The sequence below is a fragment of the Neofelis nebulosa genome, chromosome 4 (genome assembly GCF_028018385.1).
Source record: "Neofelis nebulosa isolate mNeoNeb1 chromosome 4, mNeoNeb1.pri, whole genome shotgun sequence".
Classification (NCBI taxonomy): Eukaryota; Metazoa; Chordata; class Mammalia; order Carnivora; family Felidae; genus Neofelis; species Neofelis nebulosa.
Window position 1 is genome coordinate 5,295,027 of NC_080785.1, and position 16,233 is coordinate 5,311,259.

The window sequence follows — 16,233 nt, forward strand, 5'->3', positions numbered from 1 at the left end:
TATTGAGATGCTTGGCTATTTTAAGACAAATTGGTTCTTTTGATTTCCTTTCTGTTTTTCTGTTCCTTTTATTTCCTGCAATAATTTGCAGTTAAGAATCTTATTTTATGAATGCTGAGTTATAGATGTTGAAAGTATAAATGTTTTCTTCTCCCACTTATTACTGAAAATGAAGAAGTGAGAAATTTTCCTTCCTTTGCTTTCTTTGTCTTATATTAAGACTGTAAACGTTGTCACGTTTTCCTTGCAAAAAATGTCGTTTCTTTATAAATTCCAGTCTCATTTAGCCCCCAGTTGTTTGGATTCTTGGTTATGGAATAGTCATTTTTCTGAAATCCTGCATATCTGTAAGAGACAGTTGTTGCCTTTAGACTACCACAAGAAGTTGTTTTGGTATTACTTTGTTTTATAACTTTTTCTTTTTTATGTTGTGGAAACTCCACCCCCCCCCCCCCCCCCAGTTTGTGGTATCACAGAAGAAAACTTTTCCTTTTTTTTTTTTTTTCTTTTAAGACATTCACTTAATTAAAATCCTTTTTTTACTAAGAGCTTTGGGATCTTCGTTTTTGTCAGTTACTTGGAATAAGTTGTTTTGAGACTGTATCTGATTGCGGTTCTACATTAATTAGTGTTACCTGTAACATGCTGACCACGGTCAGTCTCTAGTCTGGCCAAAGAAAAGGTCTAAGGAAGTGTTGGTTAACTTTGCCTTTTTTTTTTTTCTTTTTCTCTTTACATTTGCCATCTTTACGGTCTCTTAAATAATCTTCAGTAACATCTAGTAATTTTGTTTCCTTCTTAAAATAAGGAAACATTATCATCTTTGCTGTGTTTTTCATTATCTTGGAAAATGTCTTCAGAAGTCTAGGTGTATTTCTTGCCGCTGTTCTCTTTTATCTTTGTCTTGCTTGCTCTCTTCCTGATTTGCCGTCTATAATAGTCTGCCATGCTCTTTCACAGTGACTGAATCGTGTATAATCTTGCTGAGAATACATAGTTTTGTTTTAATTCTGCTCTGTGGAGGTATTACAACGTGGGTAAAAGATGAGGCTGGGGAGTCAGCCCCACTCTTCTAGTGACTAAATACAGGATCTTTGGCAAAGTGTTTTACTTCCTTAAGCCAGTCTTTCTCCCCTAGAGAATGTGAGTAGAACTTCCCTCACAGTGGTGTTGGATTTAGGGAGGTGATGCCTGTAAAGTGCCATGTAATGCCTGAATTAAGTACCCAAATAATCATCGTGGAGTTTTTCCACAGGAAGTCTTATCCACTGTGCAGCTTGAGAGAATGATCCTCTTTCTCAACTGTCAAATTTTTTCATAGATGTCTGTAGTCTTTTGTCATAATTCATTCGTTTATTTAACATTGGGAGGCCTGCTGTATGTCAGGCACTGTGCTGCAGGTTCGAGGTCTGCCTTTTGGGAGGGGGCAGACTAGTGAGGCTGCTCACACTGAAGATGGGGGGCTCTGAAGACGGGGGTGGTCTTTTTAGGAACTTTATTGTATACCAGTCATTGTCGGGTAGGTTCTTTTTCTAGTGTCTCTGTCAAGAATGCTTGTGTGGTGACACGTCATGCATTTTTAAAAATTATTTTGAAATAATTTCAAACTTTAGAAGTTGGAAAAATAAAAACACCCATATGCCATTTCCCAAGATTTACCGTTGTTAGGGTTTCAGTATCATCGTGCACCCTCTTTCTTTCTTCTCCTTCCCCCAACTCTTTTTTTGCCCTGAACCATTTGAGGGTTGTTATATATACCGTGCCCCCTTTGCCCTTAAACACTTCAGTGTGTATTTCCTCGCAGTAGGGATATTCTTACAGAATCACAGCACAGGCTACCAATTTCATATGTTTATATCAGTGTAAGTATTTTCATCTAATCTCTTATCCATATTTCAATTTTGTCACTTGATCTAACATCCCATATAGCATTCGCCCCCTCCCACGCAGGTTCCAAGATCTGGTCTAGGGTGAGGTATTCTGTTTAGTTCTCTCTTTGACTGTTTTAATCTGGAAGTTTTCCTAAGCCCTTCTCTGTCTTTCCGATATTGACATTTTTGAAGAATAGAGTTCTTCCCCACATACCTGTTTTTGTTTTTTTTCCTCCAAGTAGAACTTGTCTCATTTTGCCTTTGTCTAATACTTCTTCATAATTAGGTAGTCACGTGTTCTTGGTCAGATGACTGTATAAGTGACGATGTGCCCTTCTCGGGGTATCCCTGCTAGAGGCACGTGGTGCTGATCTCACCCTCATAGGTGATGTGAATTCTGATAATTTGGCTAAGCTGCTGTCAAACTTCTTCACTGTTTGTTTGTTTTTCTCTCGATGTAATAAAACATATGAGAAGATAGTTAAGACCATGTGAATATCTTGCTCCCAAGAGCATTTTTAGGATATTTCCTCCAAGACCTTAGGAACCCTTGTTTGATGCATTTTTACCTGTTGGTTTTAAAGGGATGCTTTTGTAGCCCTAGCATTTCTTGGCATTTACCAGTCAGCCCTCTGCACTCTACTATAAGCAAGAACTCTCCCTTTTATTACATGCCACAATTATTTGTTTATTGTCAACATTGAGAAATTTCCATTATTTTCAGTAATTTATAATTCTTTACCTAATTCATTTTACACTCAGATTGTCCCATATTTGCCCTTGGTGGCCTCTTCAGGCTGGCTTCTATGGTTTTGTGACATGTCCTCACCATTTATTTGAATACTTCCATTACGTTTTGGCATAACAAGATGTCCCAAGCTCATCGTACACCTTCCTGCTCTGCCCGGGGAATCAGCCCACTTTTCCATAAGTGGGTCCGGTTCCTTTGGTGGAAAGTGGGTGCGAGATGTGCTCATTGCTATGGGTGTGTTTGTTTCTTTGTCTTTTCAGCAGATGGGACAGGAAATACATCGTGTGTAAACACACACACATATGTATACAAATAAATGTGTCTGTACTCACACATGTGTATAATTATAAATGACAGTTCTGAGTAGAACTTTTTATATAACTTTGACTTTTGAAAGTATGTTAATATCCTATATATTTTTAAAAAAATAAAAAGGGAATAAAATCTGTTACTGAGAGCAAACCGAGGTAGGTTTGTTTATTTGAGCCGTTGAGTTAAATGTGTTGGTGTTGTTGGCACGAGAGAAGAATACAGATACAAAATGAATGGGAGAAAGCAAGAATTCAGTGGGAGGGGTCAGAACTGGAGTCATTGGTGTAAATTCATTATTTATAAATTATGTACACGTGAATATGTTAATTCTTACCTCTTGAACCCAAAATTGTATATCCGACTTTGTTAAGTTCTTTTATTGAATTTATGACTGATTCTCTAGGATTTTCCAAGTGCTATCTTGTCATCCAGGGATAGTTTTGTTTCTTTTCCTGTTGTTTTCATTTGTTTCATGGTTTACATTGGCTTCAGAACCAGGTTAATTAGATAGTAGTCGAGGTAGGTGGCATCCTTGCTTTCTTCCTGACCTTGGTGGGAATGCCTCTAGGGTTCTCCACTTAAATAAAATGCTGGCTTTAGGATCAGGATATGTATGTATATCACATTTAGAAAATACTCCTCTGTTTTAATTTTTCTGAAGAGGTTTTTTTCTTCTCTCTCTCTCTCTCTCTCTTTTTTTTTTTTTTTTTTTTTGTTTACGGCTTTACTTTTTTTCCAAAGGTTTTTTTCAGCATCTGTTGAAATGCAGTCATTTATTTTTTCTTTTCAGACCTAATAATATGTCAGATTTTATTAATAGATTTTCTAATATTTAACCATTCTTGCATATCTAGTATAATCTCCATTTGCTCATATTTTATTCAGGATTTTTGCCTCAATATTTATGAGCATATTTGTTTTAAAACTGTAAGACTTTAGCGAATTTGTGGTTCATGCTAGTTTCTCTTTTTTTGATCGGCAAATCTTTCATACTCAGCGGCTCAGAAAGTACAATTCCTTTTTTTTCTGGTGTCTTAGATTGAAAATTGGGGTGGATAACGAGAACTCACAGTTTATCAGCTGTGTGCCCAGGATTTTAAGACAAGTTGGCTAAAGGTGTAGGAGAGAGTTTGGCAGGCTTCTGGCAGGCCTTGTGCTCTGTAACCAGTCCTGCTTCGGTAAGGATAGGGCTTCCTGTTTGAAAATGTGAGAAGCCGTAATTGGATTTTGATGTGGAGAGATTATGTTCACACTTTTGGACTCCAGGTCATTTGGAGTGGGTCATGATAGTTCTTTCGTGCGAATTCTTGTTTTTAGTCCCTGAGCCACCGACAGGCAGATGAAGTACCGGTGTGTTTTCCCAGCACGGAGTCGAACACTTAGTTCACAGAAGCTGCCTCCTGATTCGGGGATAGGTTTTTTTTTGTTTTTTTTTGTTTTTTTTGAAGTTTGGGTTGCTTTGTTCTTGGTTTTTCTCCTTCCCTATTTATGCTTTCTTGGATGTCTCTAGCCCCTATTTATGTTTTCCTGGAGGTTTTAGTGCAAATTGAATGATGTCTCCTCAGATGTTCAAAAACACACTGCCTTTTCAAAAACATACATCCTAAACGAGTGTCAAGAAAATTAAAGCTTAATGTATAATGTACGAATGTTTCATTGATTTCAAAAAGGTTCGCACCAGAACTGCAATACAAATGCATAACAAACTGTTTTTGTTTTCATTTTTTCTGGTGTTTAGAATTGCAGAATATGTGTAGAGTGTGGCACACGATCTAGTTCTCAGTGGCACCACAATTGCTTGGTATGTGACAGTTGTTACCAACAACAGGATAACTTATGTCCTTTCTGTGGGAAGTGCTACCATCCAGAATTGCAGAAAGACATGCTTCACTGTAATATGTGCAAGAGGTAAGAAGACACAGTTCTCCCACTGAAGTGTTTTGTCAGTTCTTCTATCCACGCGATCATTTGTGCTGTCATATATCTTTGAGCTCCAAGCTTTTATCACTCCAGTAATCCTTTTAGTACTGAGTACTGTTAAAGATGAAATGAAATTACATATTTATGAGTCTGGAAGGCAGAAGGAAGGGAATGGGTGAAAGACCTGAAATGAGCATTGAGAGGGAAAAGTAAGGAGGAAATAGTTTAAAGATATGGAAGTAAAAACATGTGAACACCTTTGAATGACATCTAAAAATGCCAGTTCCTTTTCTAGAACCTTCACCAGTTGCCAACCCCTACAACCTCTCTTCTATTACCCTTAACCCTTCCTATACCCAGTTTTCAGCAATTGCCTCTTTTTTTTCCAAGATAGTAACTTGTCTTTAAATTAGAAAATTTTATTTAAATATATTTATCACTGCAGATGGGTTCACTTAGAATGTGACAAACCAACAGATCACGAGCTGGAGTCTCAGTTCAAAGAAGAGTATATCTGCATGTATTGTAAACACTTAGCTGCTGAAATGGACCCCTTACAGCCAGGTGATGAAGTGGAGATGGCCGAAGTCACTACAGGTAAACTTGACAATTTTTGTTTCTTTTTAACGATACTGTGCCAACCAGTCACCGATGCATTATTTTAGTAATGATGAGGGAATCCTGTGTATCAGATCCCATCTTACTCTTAATTTCTCAACCTTTAATTTAAATGTGCAGGTGATTTGGGTCATCTCTGAATCTGATGGCTGACAGCAAATCTAGCTATTTTCCAGTCCTTTTCCTAATAGTCGAATTCTAGGACCGGTGTGCCTTACTCCAGCTGTGCTCTTGGAGCCAACAGAAGTTGTCAGTGTTTGGCAATATGACCTAGTTCGTACTTTGTAACCTGGGATTATTTCACTCCAAGGTTTAGTTTAGTGGTTTTTGTTTTTTGTTTTTTAAGTTTATATTTATTTTGAGAGATACAGAGCAAGCAGGGGAGGGGTAGAGAGACAGACAGACAAACAGGCAGAATCCTGAGCAGGCTCCGAGCTTTCAGTGCAGAGCCCTATGTGGGGCTCGAACTCACGAACTGTGAGATCGTGACCTGAGCTGAAATTAAGAGTTGGACACTTAACCCATTGAGCCATCCAGGCACCCCACAAGTTTTAGTTTTGTAATGTCCTTCTTAAATGTTAATTCATATATTTTGATCCCCAGATCAAAATTATTGCTTAGGTAATTTTAGTAGTATACTGTTGTTGGTTGTAAACATAATAATGAGTTTTTTGGTGGTAAAGAAAACAGATCTGCTTACCAGACCATTTTTCACGTTCATCAATATGGTGACTTTTATAAAGTCCTATTTTATCATCTATGAGAAGTTTAAGTAGATGCAGCTTAATTATTAATGTTTTTTTGCCAAGATGCCATCAGTATACAGTTGTGCAATATCCTTTTAAAATAATAAAGTGCCAGTAACCTTTTAATTCATAGTTTCCATGATATGTATTTGGTTGAAAAACGTAAAGCGTGGGGAAGAATTTATGGCATTTTGGGTGGTAATTTACTCTCACATAGGAAAGTCATATTTATGTAGTTAAAAAATCAGGAAAAATTTAAGCTAAAGAATAAATAATTTTCTCTTAAGATTGTAATAATGAAATGGAAGTTGAAGGACCTGAAGACCGTATGGTATTTCCGGAGCAAGTAGTTAACGAAGACATCAGTGGTCAGGAGTCCACACCTGGAATTGTTCCAGATGGTAAGAATGTTTTCGGTAATGGATATAATTTATTTTCTGAAGAAAATGTATATGTACGTTGAATATGTGAACATACACTAAAACTTTACTAAATAAAAATGAGCTACGAGTGTAGTCACTTAGGAAATTGTTTTAGAGAGGAGTTTTCTAGTCAAATAACATTAGAAATTAATAGGGGAAAGGACTTACTTAGTAACCAGAGCTGTTACTGATTGTGAGATGTTTCGTGCTGGGATGATGAAAAATTATTGTTTCAGATGGTCTCAGTGGTTCTGTTGAGGGCATTTCAGTTATTTCCATGATATTTTAATAAAGCTTTTTACAAGATTGATAATAGCTACTACTAGAGAATCTAGAATTAATGAGAGACAAGGTTGGGGGAAAACTACTTATTAAATTTAATCTTGGGCTCATCTGACAGTCTGGGATTTTATGTGAAATTTTTTGTTATATAGATTGTGTACATAAAAAGCCTCAGATTTTGGGGGGGGATTGAGTTTTATGTTTAACAACTTTCATTAAAAGGTATAATTACATAAGATGTAAAGTAAAAAAAAAAATAAGACAAAGCTATCTGTAATAATAAATCTTGTCATAGTGCATCATCAGTTTCCTGATTTCATCATCATACCCTACTTACTACTAAGTAGTATGTTTGGTGTTTATACTGATAATTGGCATCTGGCAGTGGAATAAAAATCTTACTGAAATTACTATCGAGGTAGCAGTGTTACACGAATTTTGACTGCTTGCTAGAGATTCCATAAATGTGTCATTACAGCAGTTCACATCCATACAGAAGAGCAGCTGAAGAGTAATTCACCAGAAAGTCTCGACACACATGATCTTCTCATTTCTGGTAAGCATACTTTCTACTTTGATTGAGTTACAACATAATATTTTTATGACTGCTATGCAGATTTGGGTCATTATCAAGTTAATTTTTCAAATGAAGTATCCCAAAGCATTGTTTACTATTGGTGTATATACATTACAGTAATGAAATCTTTTAGTTAAGTGATCCTTTTCTTTTCTTTCTTTTTTTTTTTTTTTTTTTTTCAACGTTTTTTTATTTATTTTTGGGACAGAGAGAGACAGAGCATGAACGGGGGAGGGGCAGAGAGAGAGGGAGACACAGAATCGGAAACAGGCTCCAGGCTCCGAGCCATCAGCCCAGAGCCTGACGCGGGGCTCAAACTCACGGACCGCGAGATCGTGACCTGGCTGAAGTCGGACGCTTAATCGACTGCGCCACCCAGGCGCCCCGTGATCCTTTTCTTAAAAAGAATTGGCAGTTGGGGTGCCTGGGTGGCTCAGTCGGTTAAGCTCAGGTCATGATCTCGCAGTCCATGAGTTCGAGCCCCGCGTCGGGCTCTGTGCTGACAGCTCAGAGCCTGGAGCCTGCTTCAGATTCTGTGTCTCCTTCTCTCCCTGCTCCTCTCCGGCTTATATTCTCATTCTCATTCTCATTCTCATTCTCATTCTCATTCTCATTCTCATTCTCATTCTCATTCTCATTCTCATTCTCATTCTCATTCTCATTCTCATTCTCATTCTCTCTCTCTCTCTCTCTCTCTCTCTCTCTCTCTCTCTCTCTCAGAAATAAACATGAAAAAAATTAAAAAGAATTGGCAGTAGATTTTTGTTTTTAATGTTTATTTATGTTTGAGAGAGAGAGAGACAGAGCATGAGCGGGGGAGGGTCAGAGAGAGAGAGAATCCGAAGCAGGCTCCGGGCTCTGAGCTGTCAGTACAGAGCCTGCACTTGATCTTAGCCAAAAGGCAGAGAAGCGATAGTACAGAGCCTGACACAGGGCTCGAACTCACGAATCATGAGAGTCAGATGCTTAACCAACTGAACCAGCCAGGCGCCCCTTATTGGCAGTAGATTTCTAAAGGAGGTTATATTCTCTGTAGAGTTTCTAAATCAAATGTTCATTATTAAGCAAGTTAAAATCCTCAAATAAGACCAGTGGTGGAGGAGCATAATAGAATTGCTTGGGATATCGAGCATGTTTAAATTTTTTTTTTTTAAGTATTTATTTTTTAGAGAGAGCGTGTGCATGGGGAGCAAAAGCTGGGGAGGGACAGACAGAGGGGGACAGAGGATCTGCAGTGGGTTTTGCGCTGACAGCAGAGAGCCTGATGCAGGACTCAAACTCACAAACCCTGAGATCATGACCTGAGCTAAAGTCAGACACTTAACTGACTGAGCCACCCATGCACCCTAAGAATGTTTACATTTTTATCTTAATATTTCTTGCCTAGGACAGAACAGAAAGAATATAGTGGGGATCTGTAAGTGTGTTGCGTGTTTTCTTCTTTGTCAGGGGCACTTGGGGTGGACTTTCATCAGCCATAGTTTAGGCTTCGTGTAGCATTTAGGATGAGGTTTTCCATGGAGTCACTCAAATGATGGTACTTTGGTCTTAAACCCCTAAGTGTTCTCTCATTTTTATATGTAATTTTGTTTTAAAAATCTTTTTTTTTTTTATCGTTTTTTAAATTGTTAAGTATTTTTGAAGCATTTTTGTGTGTAAAAATACTTGGTATGATCAGATCTGTTATTTGATGATTTTTCCTTTATCCTGAACTGTAGTCTTTCAGGGAGTAGAAATAAGGAGTAGGATTTCCTTTTGATATCAGAAGATAAAGCACAGTCACCATAGTAAATAGTAAACGGGGAAATTAATATCTCAATTAATGTAACTTAGAAATTACCTAGATAGTATTTGAAATAAGTGGTTTTTATCCAGTGATCTTCCTGTATAGAGCCATTTAGGACTCGTGTAAATTGGGTCTCTGACTTTATTTTTAGGCAAGTTTGGGTTAAAGGCTTAGTTAGCACACTAGCATCTTGATTTAAAATTTATCAGTTGGGGCGCCTGGGTGGCTCAGTCGGTTAAGTGGCCGACTTCGGCTCAGGTCACGATCTCACGGTCTGTGGGTTCGAGCCCCGCGTCAGGCTCTGTGCTGAAAGCTCAGAGCCTGGAGCCTGTTTCAGATTCTGTGTCTCCCTCTCTCTGACCCTCCCCCATTCATGCTCTGTCTCTCTCTGTCTCAAAAATAAATAAATGTTAAAAAAAAAAAAAAATTACAAAAAAAAAATAAATAAAATTTATCAGCTAGTGACTTCAGATATTTCTGATATATAATTATGTTTATTGACTTGCTTAGCTTTGACAGTATATTTTCTTTTGAGTGTTTGATTATCGATGATGAGCAAAGATTATATTAAAAAATGTGTATGTTGGCAGGTGCAGCTAATAAGCAAAATCAGTCTTTTCTATCTGTGATCATTACTCATTTGAGACTGCAGAAGCTTTGTTTACATCTGAGGGCCTGGTATTGCAAAATACCTTTATATTCTAGGCACTTATTTACTTGGGTACCTCATGTAAGATCAATGAGCCTCATTTATTTGGCTGTGAAATGAGTGTAACTTAATCTACCAAATTGTGAATCTTTTTGAAAACGTTCAAATTGTAAAACATCATTTATGTTTAATAGAATTATATTAGAAATTCTATTTTAATATGTTTACCAGAAGTTAACTAAAACTCTGGGGATCCTATTAAGGTGATATTTTTGTAAGTTTTCTGGCCTGATCTGTGACCAGTTCTAATCCATAAATCCTGGTGTCTTTTGGCCTTTATTAATTAACTTAATAATTGTTTTTCTTGAAAAATACCTTCTGATTTAATTCAGGGTTTAAGTATAAGTGTGCTTTGGAAACCCTTTGTCTCACCTCTCTCTCCTTTTACTGCCCATGCCTATTATTTTTAAGCCATAAAGCTACAGACATTAATGTCTTACGTCTACTCATAGTTAGAAAATTTTACACTTATAAGTACATTAACATAAATATTCCAAATTTTATAGAATCCTCCCAAGATAAAATGAATCCTGCATTGGAAAATCAGATTTCTCAAGAAGTGGATAGTGAAAAAATGGAAATGTCTTCTAAAGTGATGCATATTTGTGATGAAAATCAAAATGAAAACAAAATGGAAGTGACAGAAAACGTTGACGTCCTCACACACCAGATCACTGTGCGGCACGAGGATCTGCAGCTAGAGGAACCCAAAATGCTGGCATCCGCAGAAGAATCACGGCCTCCGAAATTGTCCATTGAATCTGCCACTGGTCCCCCAGAGGCCCTAAGGTCCCCGTGTGAGGAAGGTACTTCTTTATGTTCTAAGGAACATTTGGCTGTAGAAAGGGTACCAGAAGCGATGGAACAGAAAGAAAGTTCTGAATCTTCTGCTGCATTTATGGACTTTGAAATGGCCCCTGTAGTTGAGAGTTGTGTGAAAGATGGTTTATGCCAAGAAGACAAATCTGTAAAATTACCATCGGAGACAGAGTTGTCATTTTCGTCAGCGGCAGGCGTAAGCAAGGCAAATGCGTCTTCCTCTCCGCTCTCTTCAGACTTGCCTTCCCAGGACACACTGCATAGCTACCCTTCAACCCTCAGTGCTTCTGTTGGAAACATTATGCCAACGACTTACATCTCAGTCACTCCAAAAATTGGCATGGGTAAACCAGCTATTACCAAAAGAAAATTTTCTCCTGGTAGACCTCGGTCCAAACAGGTAGGGTGATTTTAATGATACTGACAGAAAAATATGGTGGATCAATTGTATACAATAAGGCGTACGTGGAGCTTGGGTTTGGAGGGTAATTTTTTCCTATTTTCAGGTAGAACTTAGATGTAATGCTGATCCTGAAGTGTTTCGGCTGTTAAAAAAATTTTTTTTAAGGTTTTTATTATTGTAACTTTTGAAAGAGAGAGAGAGAGACAGAGGGCCATGGTGGGCGAGGGGGGCAGAGAGAGAGGGAGATAGAATCCAAAGCAGGCTCCAGGCTCCAGGCTCCGAGCTGTCAGCACAGAGCCGGACGTGGGGTCGAACCCATGAACGGCAAGATCATGACCGGACCTGAAGTTGGACGCTCGACCGACTGAGCCACCAGGCGCCCTGGCCATTTTTTTTTTTTTTTTTTTTTTTTTTTTTTTTTTTCTTTCTTAGAAGCTGTTAATGAAGCCTACTTTGTTAAACTTGAAGTGATCATATTCAGAGTTTCCACTTAGTTGGGACATACAGATGCAACCTATTTGATTATAGTTTCTAACAGAAAGCACTTAAAAGTCTTCTTAAATTCTCTGCCATGATGATGATAGAGTCTAAAAAAAAGATCCAATAAAACATTAGGTATACTCTAAATAACCTTTATTTTTCCCCCTCTACTGTGTTTGTTCATTGATATTCTTCTTTGTCTTATTTCTAACTGCTTAAGCATCATAATTTACTAAGGGAATTTTTCATGGTGGGAATTCCTCATTTTGATTTTTCGGTTAATTGCTAAGTTTTTTTGTGGGTCTCCTCACCCCCCACCCCCACCCCAAGTTAGGACTTCGGTTGTTTTCATGGAAAAATCTTAGAGAAGTGCAGTGTTGATCTTTAGGAAGTATGGGGAGCTCTTCCCATGACTTTTAAGCAGTGTGGGTTCTACCCTTTAAGGGTAAACTCCACTTCTTTTTAAGTGGTATAGAAGTGAACCACTAACCACAAGGCAAAGCGAAGACACTGTAGCTGAGATTTATTTAATCGACAAAATTTCTCTTTTCTGAGGCTGCTGCAAAATGGCAAGGTATCAAGCGGTGCAAAAGTGCTTAGTCACAATGGTAGCCTGAAGTTTCCGGTCTTGGCGATTTGAATTGCTTCCAACAGTTACAGCTGGACTTTGTAGGAGTAGTATCCTCTCCATCTTGATCATCCAGTTTTGGAATCCTAAGACAAGTAGAAAAATAGAATTTTATTTTAATGGGAGAATTAGTCTCCCTTAAACAAATTCCAGATGTATTTTAGTTTCTAAAGACAGCAACTTGCACACCCAAGGCAAAGTAATTGCCCTGTGGGACTGAACTGTTTCTCTGTGGCAAAGATATGCCCAGTAAACTAAGACACCCCGTATGTGTCTTTGTCTGAGTATTTTCTGTCATGTTCTGCTAAGAGAGGTTTTTCTTCTCTTCCTTACTCTCTTCTTGTCTTCTTTTTAAATAATTGTTATATGATAATTATGTAGTTTGGGCTCTGAAAAGACTTGAGCAATGAAGCTTTGAGCCTCAAAATGAACTTTGATTCAAAAATTTATGTTCTTTAAGGATACCGCATCATAAATATTCCTGTCAAATTTTACTCTGTTTCTCCTTTTTTGTAGACTTCTGTTCCAACTGAGAAACCATGAGGTTTATTTTCCGTTGACTTGTATTCCAAAATCTATGTGTATGTGAGTCTGAGTGGTAGTCTGTGTGTGTGTGAGACTGTCTTCCAGGTCTATCCCATTTTCTGTGACCCATATGTTCATACTTGCTCTTGCTTCTGCCGTATTCTCTCTCAGTCCCCAGTTCTGGTGGTATTCTGCTTTCTGTAGAGTTGCCCTTGTCTCATGACTGCTCATAATTTGCTGCTAATCTCACAAGCAGTTTGTGGGAGGGTTTAATCTCCCCCTCAGCTTGGTTTTCATTGTAGAGCAAACAGCCTTCACTTGGTGATTCTTAGCTTGCCACGGTACTACTGTTTTTGTGGGGAGGATGCATCGGCTAGGACAAGATAGCTCTTTAATTTTTTATCATTGCTGAGGTACTGCCATCCTAACTTCGAGGGAACATTCCGGTGTACATCCTTGTGTTGGAAATCCTGAAGCCCATCGTACTGTTACGTGAATGTCTTTAGTATCAAGCGTTCCTGTGTTGTATCTTTGGTTTTATTTAGTGTTTACTTTGTACATTGTTGGCAGTGGGGATTGGCTGTGAAGTGAGATGCAGGTTCATGGCAGTGCTGGTGACACAAGCAAGATTCTTTGGTGTCCAGCTGTGTTTTGATTGTTAACATCACTAGCATTTTTCCATATTTTGTTGAGTGTCATCAACTCTGGTCTTTACCAGGATAGTGGAGGCTATCCTAACCAAAGAACTGCACATTTCATTAGTTAAATTCTGTATCACAGTGGTCAGACCATTATGTTTATCTTAACGGTTTTCTAACCTTATGTGAGCTTTTCTAAGAATTTCCTGAGAAATTAAGTGAATAATGAGAAACAGAAAATGTGAAAGCTTTAAAATTTGATGTGACAGCTAATGATTGGATTATTAAATGTTTTCTGGAGAAAGGAGTTCGTCAGTAGAAGGGTAAGCCGGTGCTATGCAATAGAAATATAATGCAAGCCTCGTGTATCTACTTTTATTTTTTTTATTTTATTATTTAAAAAAAAAAATTTTTTTTTTAACGTTTTTTATTTATTTTTGGGACAGAGAGAGACAGAGCATGAACGGGGGAGGGGCAGAGAGAGAGGGAGACACAGAATCGGAAACAGGCTCCAGGCTCCGAGCCATCAGCCCAGAGCCTGACGCGGGGCTCGAACTCACGGACCGCGAGATCGTGACCTGGCCGAAGTCGGACGCTTAACCGACTGCGCCACCCAGGCGCCCCGTGTATCTACTTTTAAAATTTCTAGTAGTCCACTTAAGAATTAAAAATAAGCAGATAAAATAAATTTTAATGTTTTATTTAACTTAACGTATTAAAAATATTTTAGCATTTCATCTGTATAAAAATTATTAACGGGATATTTTACGTTCACTTGTCTCGCTCAGTGTTCAAAATCTGGTTTCCCACCAAGTACATTAGAAGTGCTTACTTACTAGCCTCATGACTAGTGGACACCTTATTGGACAATGCATGGAAAAGCGTTTATAAAAATAGGAAAATTTTAGTTCCAGAAGGAGCTAAATTTAAAAAGAAATACCATCTGAGTTTAAGATTGATAAATCACAAACGGTGCTATACTTTCACTAATTTTAAGGACGGAAGAAATATCCTGCATCCTCCAGTTGCCCATAGGACACATTTGAAAACAGATTATAAAAACCATTTGTAAAAAACAAACAAGCATTTGTTGTAGCAACAAATCACTGAGTATTCCCAACATGTATTAGATGAACAATGTATACCCCATATGTATGTACACACATATACTCCTGTTTATACACATATGTAGTATATAGATAAGAGTATGTATGTAGTGATACTGGAGTATGGATGGATATATAAATCACTATTCTGAATCTGAGATGTCAGGGCACAGAACATGGAATCTATACAGGATTATTTTACCTTTAGATGAGATTAATTGAAGTTTAGAGTTTGTATTGTGGCTTTCATGTGGAAGATTTATATTCTTTATATTCTTTATATGGTTGTGGGTAGAAAAAGTTTTTTCTTTTGTTTTCTTCCTCACTTAAGACACAGGATTTCACAAAGGAGGAAGAATTACAGACATGGTAGGTAGTTAGGAGAAGGAAATTGGTGGAACACTGACAGGAAGCCAGTCGGAAATGGTTTCATAGAAATCGTCCCAGTGAACCGGTTGGCTTTTCTTTCCTTCATCCTTTATTGAAATTATTCATTTTACATATATTTTAGTGTTTCACTTCTCAGTGTCTTCATAGGTATATTCACTTGGGGCCTGAGGTTTAGAAAAGTGGTTACTGGCCTCACTGCATGTTGTAATTTCCTGGGGAGCTTCACAGCCATGTCGGTGTGATGACCCCACCCTGCCCGTTAAAACGGCCTCTGACTGGCGTCTTTCTCCTTACCCTTGGAAGTAGAGTCCTGAATTAGAGACATGGGCTCCTCATTGTTATCGTTAACGCATGAAACACAACACAAGAAATGCTCTTAAAAAGTGGTGGAAAATGGGATGGAAAATTTTTTTTATTTCAGCATATCAAATAATGTAATGGGTTTTTCATTTTCTGTTTATTTCTCTTATTCCACAGTTGTATTTATCCATTGTAATTCAGAAATTCTGAGATACTAGTGATCTCAGCCTGTCTTCTGTCATTTACCCTATTCGTATCAGCTTATTTTATGGAAACATAGGTAATACAGTCATATGTATGACTTGATCTGCCTTAGACACTCAGGTATTAAGTGATAGTATTGAAAGAGGTTATTGAACCTATGAAAAATATTTTACTGAAGTATTTTCTGTCCTTCATAAAAGTAAATGTAAGTACTCAATTATAATTTGAAAAATTTCAAAGTCTAAGAATTTTTTCATTTTTTGATTTTCTCCATTTTTTGTTGCTAACATCATATATATGGAAAACTTAGGAATTTCTGTTAAGTTCTAAGACTGATATTTATTGAGGGGTTCTCCGCGAAAGTGAAATTTCTTCAGTATAGTGGGTTTCCAAAGGTAGTGCCGTAACCACTTTTCCATTACATTGTGAAGTGGATTTTTAATTTTTTATTAATTTAACTAATTTTGTTACAAACCATAGAATTTTATGACATACTTGTCTAATGTAATAGCAATTTAAATGAAGTGTTTCAAATTAACAAGTCAGTTTCATAATCTACTCTGTGAGAGAAAAACAAACCTTCAGAGTGGTGAGCTGTAGAGGATTGTACTTTTGTCAACAATTCATTACAAGGAGGCATTTTTTTTCTCTCTTTTTTAAATTTTTTTTTTTTTTTTTCAACGTTTATTTATTTTTGGGACAGAGAGAGACAGAGCATGAACGGGGGAGGGACAGAGAGAGAGGGA

At 37.5% G+C, this 16,233-nt stretch overlaps 1 protein-coding gene across 18 annotated transcripts in view; it reads left to right on the forward strand.

Moving 5' to 3' along the window:
• Window positions 1-16,233, forward strand: part of KMT2C (lysine methyltransferase 2C) — a 285,986-nt gene that overhangs the window by 170,229 nt on the left and 99,524 nt on the right. For all 18 annotated transcript variants that reach the window (XM_058723731.1, XM_058723732.1, XM_058723734.1 and 15 more), the window contains 5 exons: window positions 4,673-4,842; window positions 5,300-5,451; window positions 6,506-6,619; window positions 7,401-7,478; window positions 10,501-11,213. In XM_058723731.1, the coding sequence (XP_058579714.1) occupies window positions 4,673-4,842; window positions 5,300-5,451; window positions 6,506-6,619; window positions 7,401-7,478; window positions 10,501-11,213 (1,227 nt within the window). The remainder of the gene's footprint in view (window positions 1-4,672; window positions 4,843-5,299; window positions 5,452-6,505; window positions 6,620-7,400; window positions 7,479-10,500; window positions 11,214-16,233) is intronic.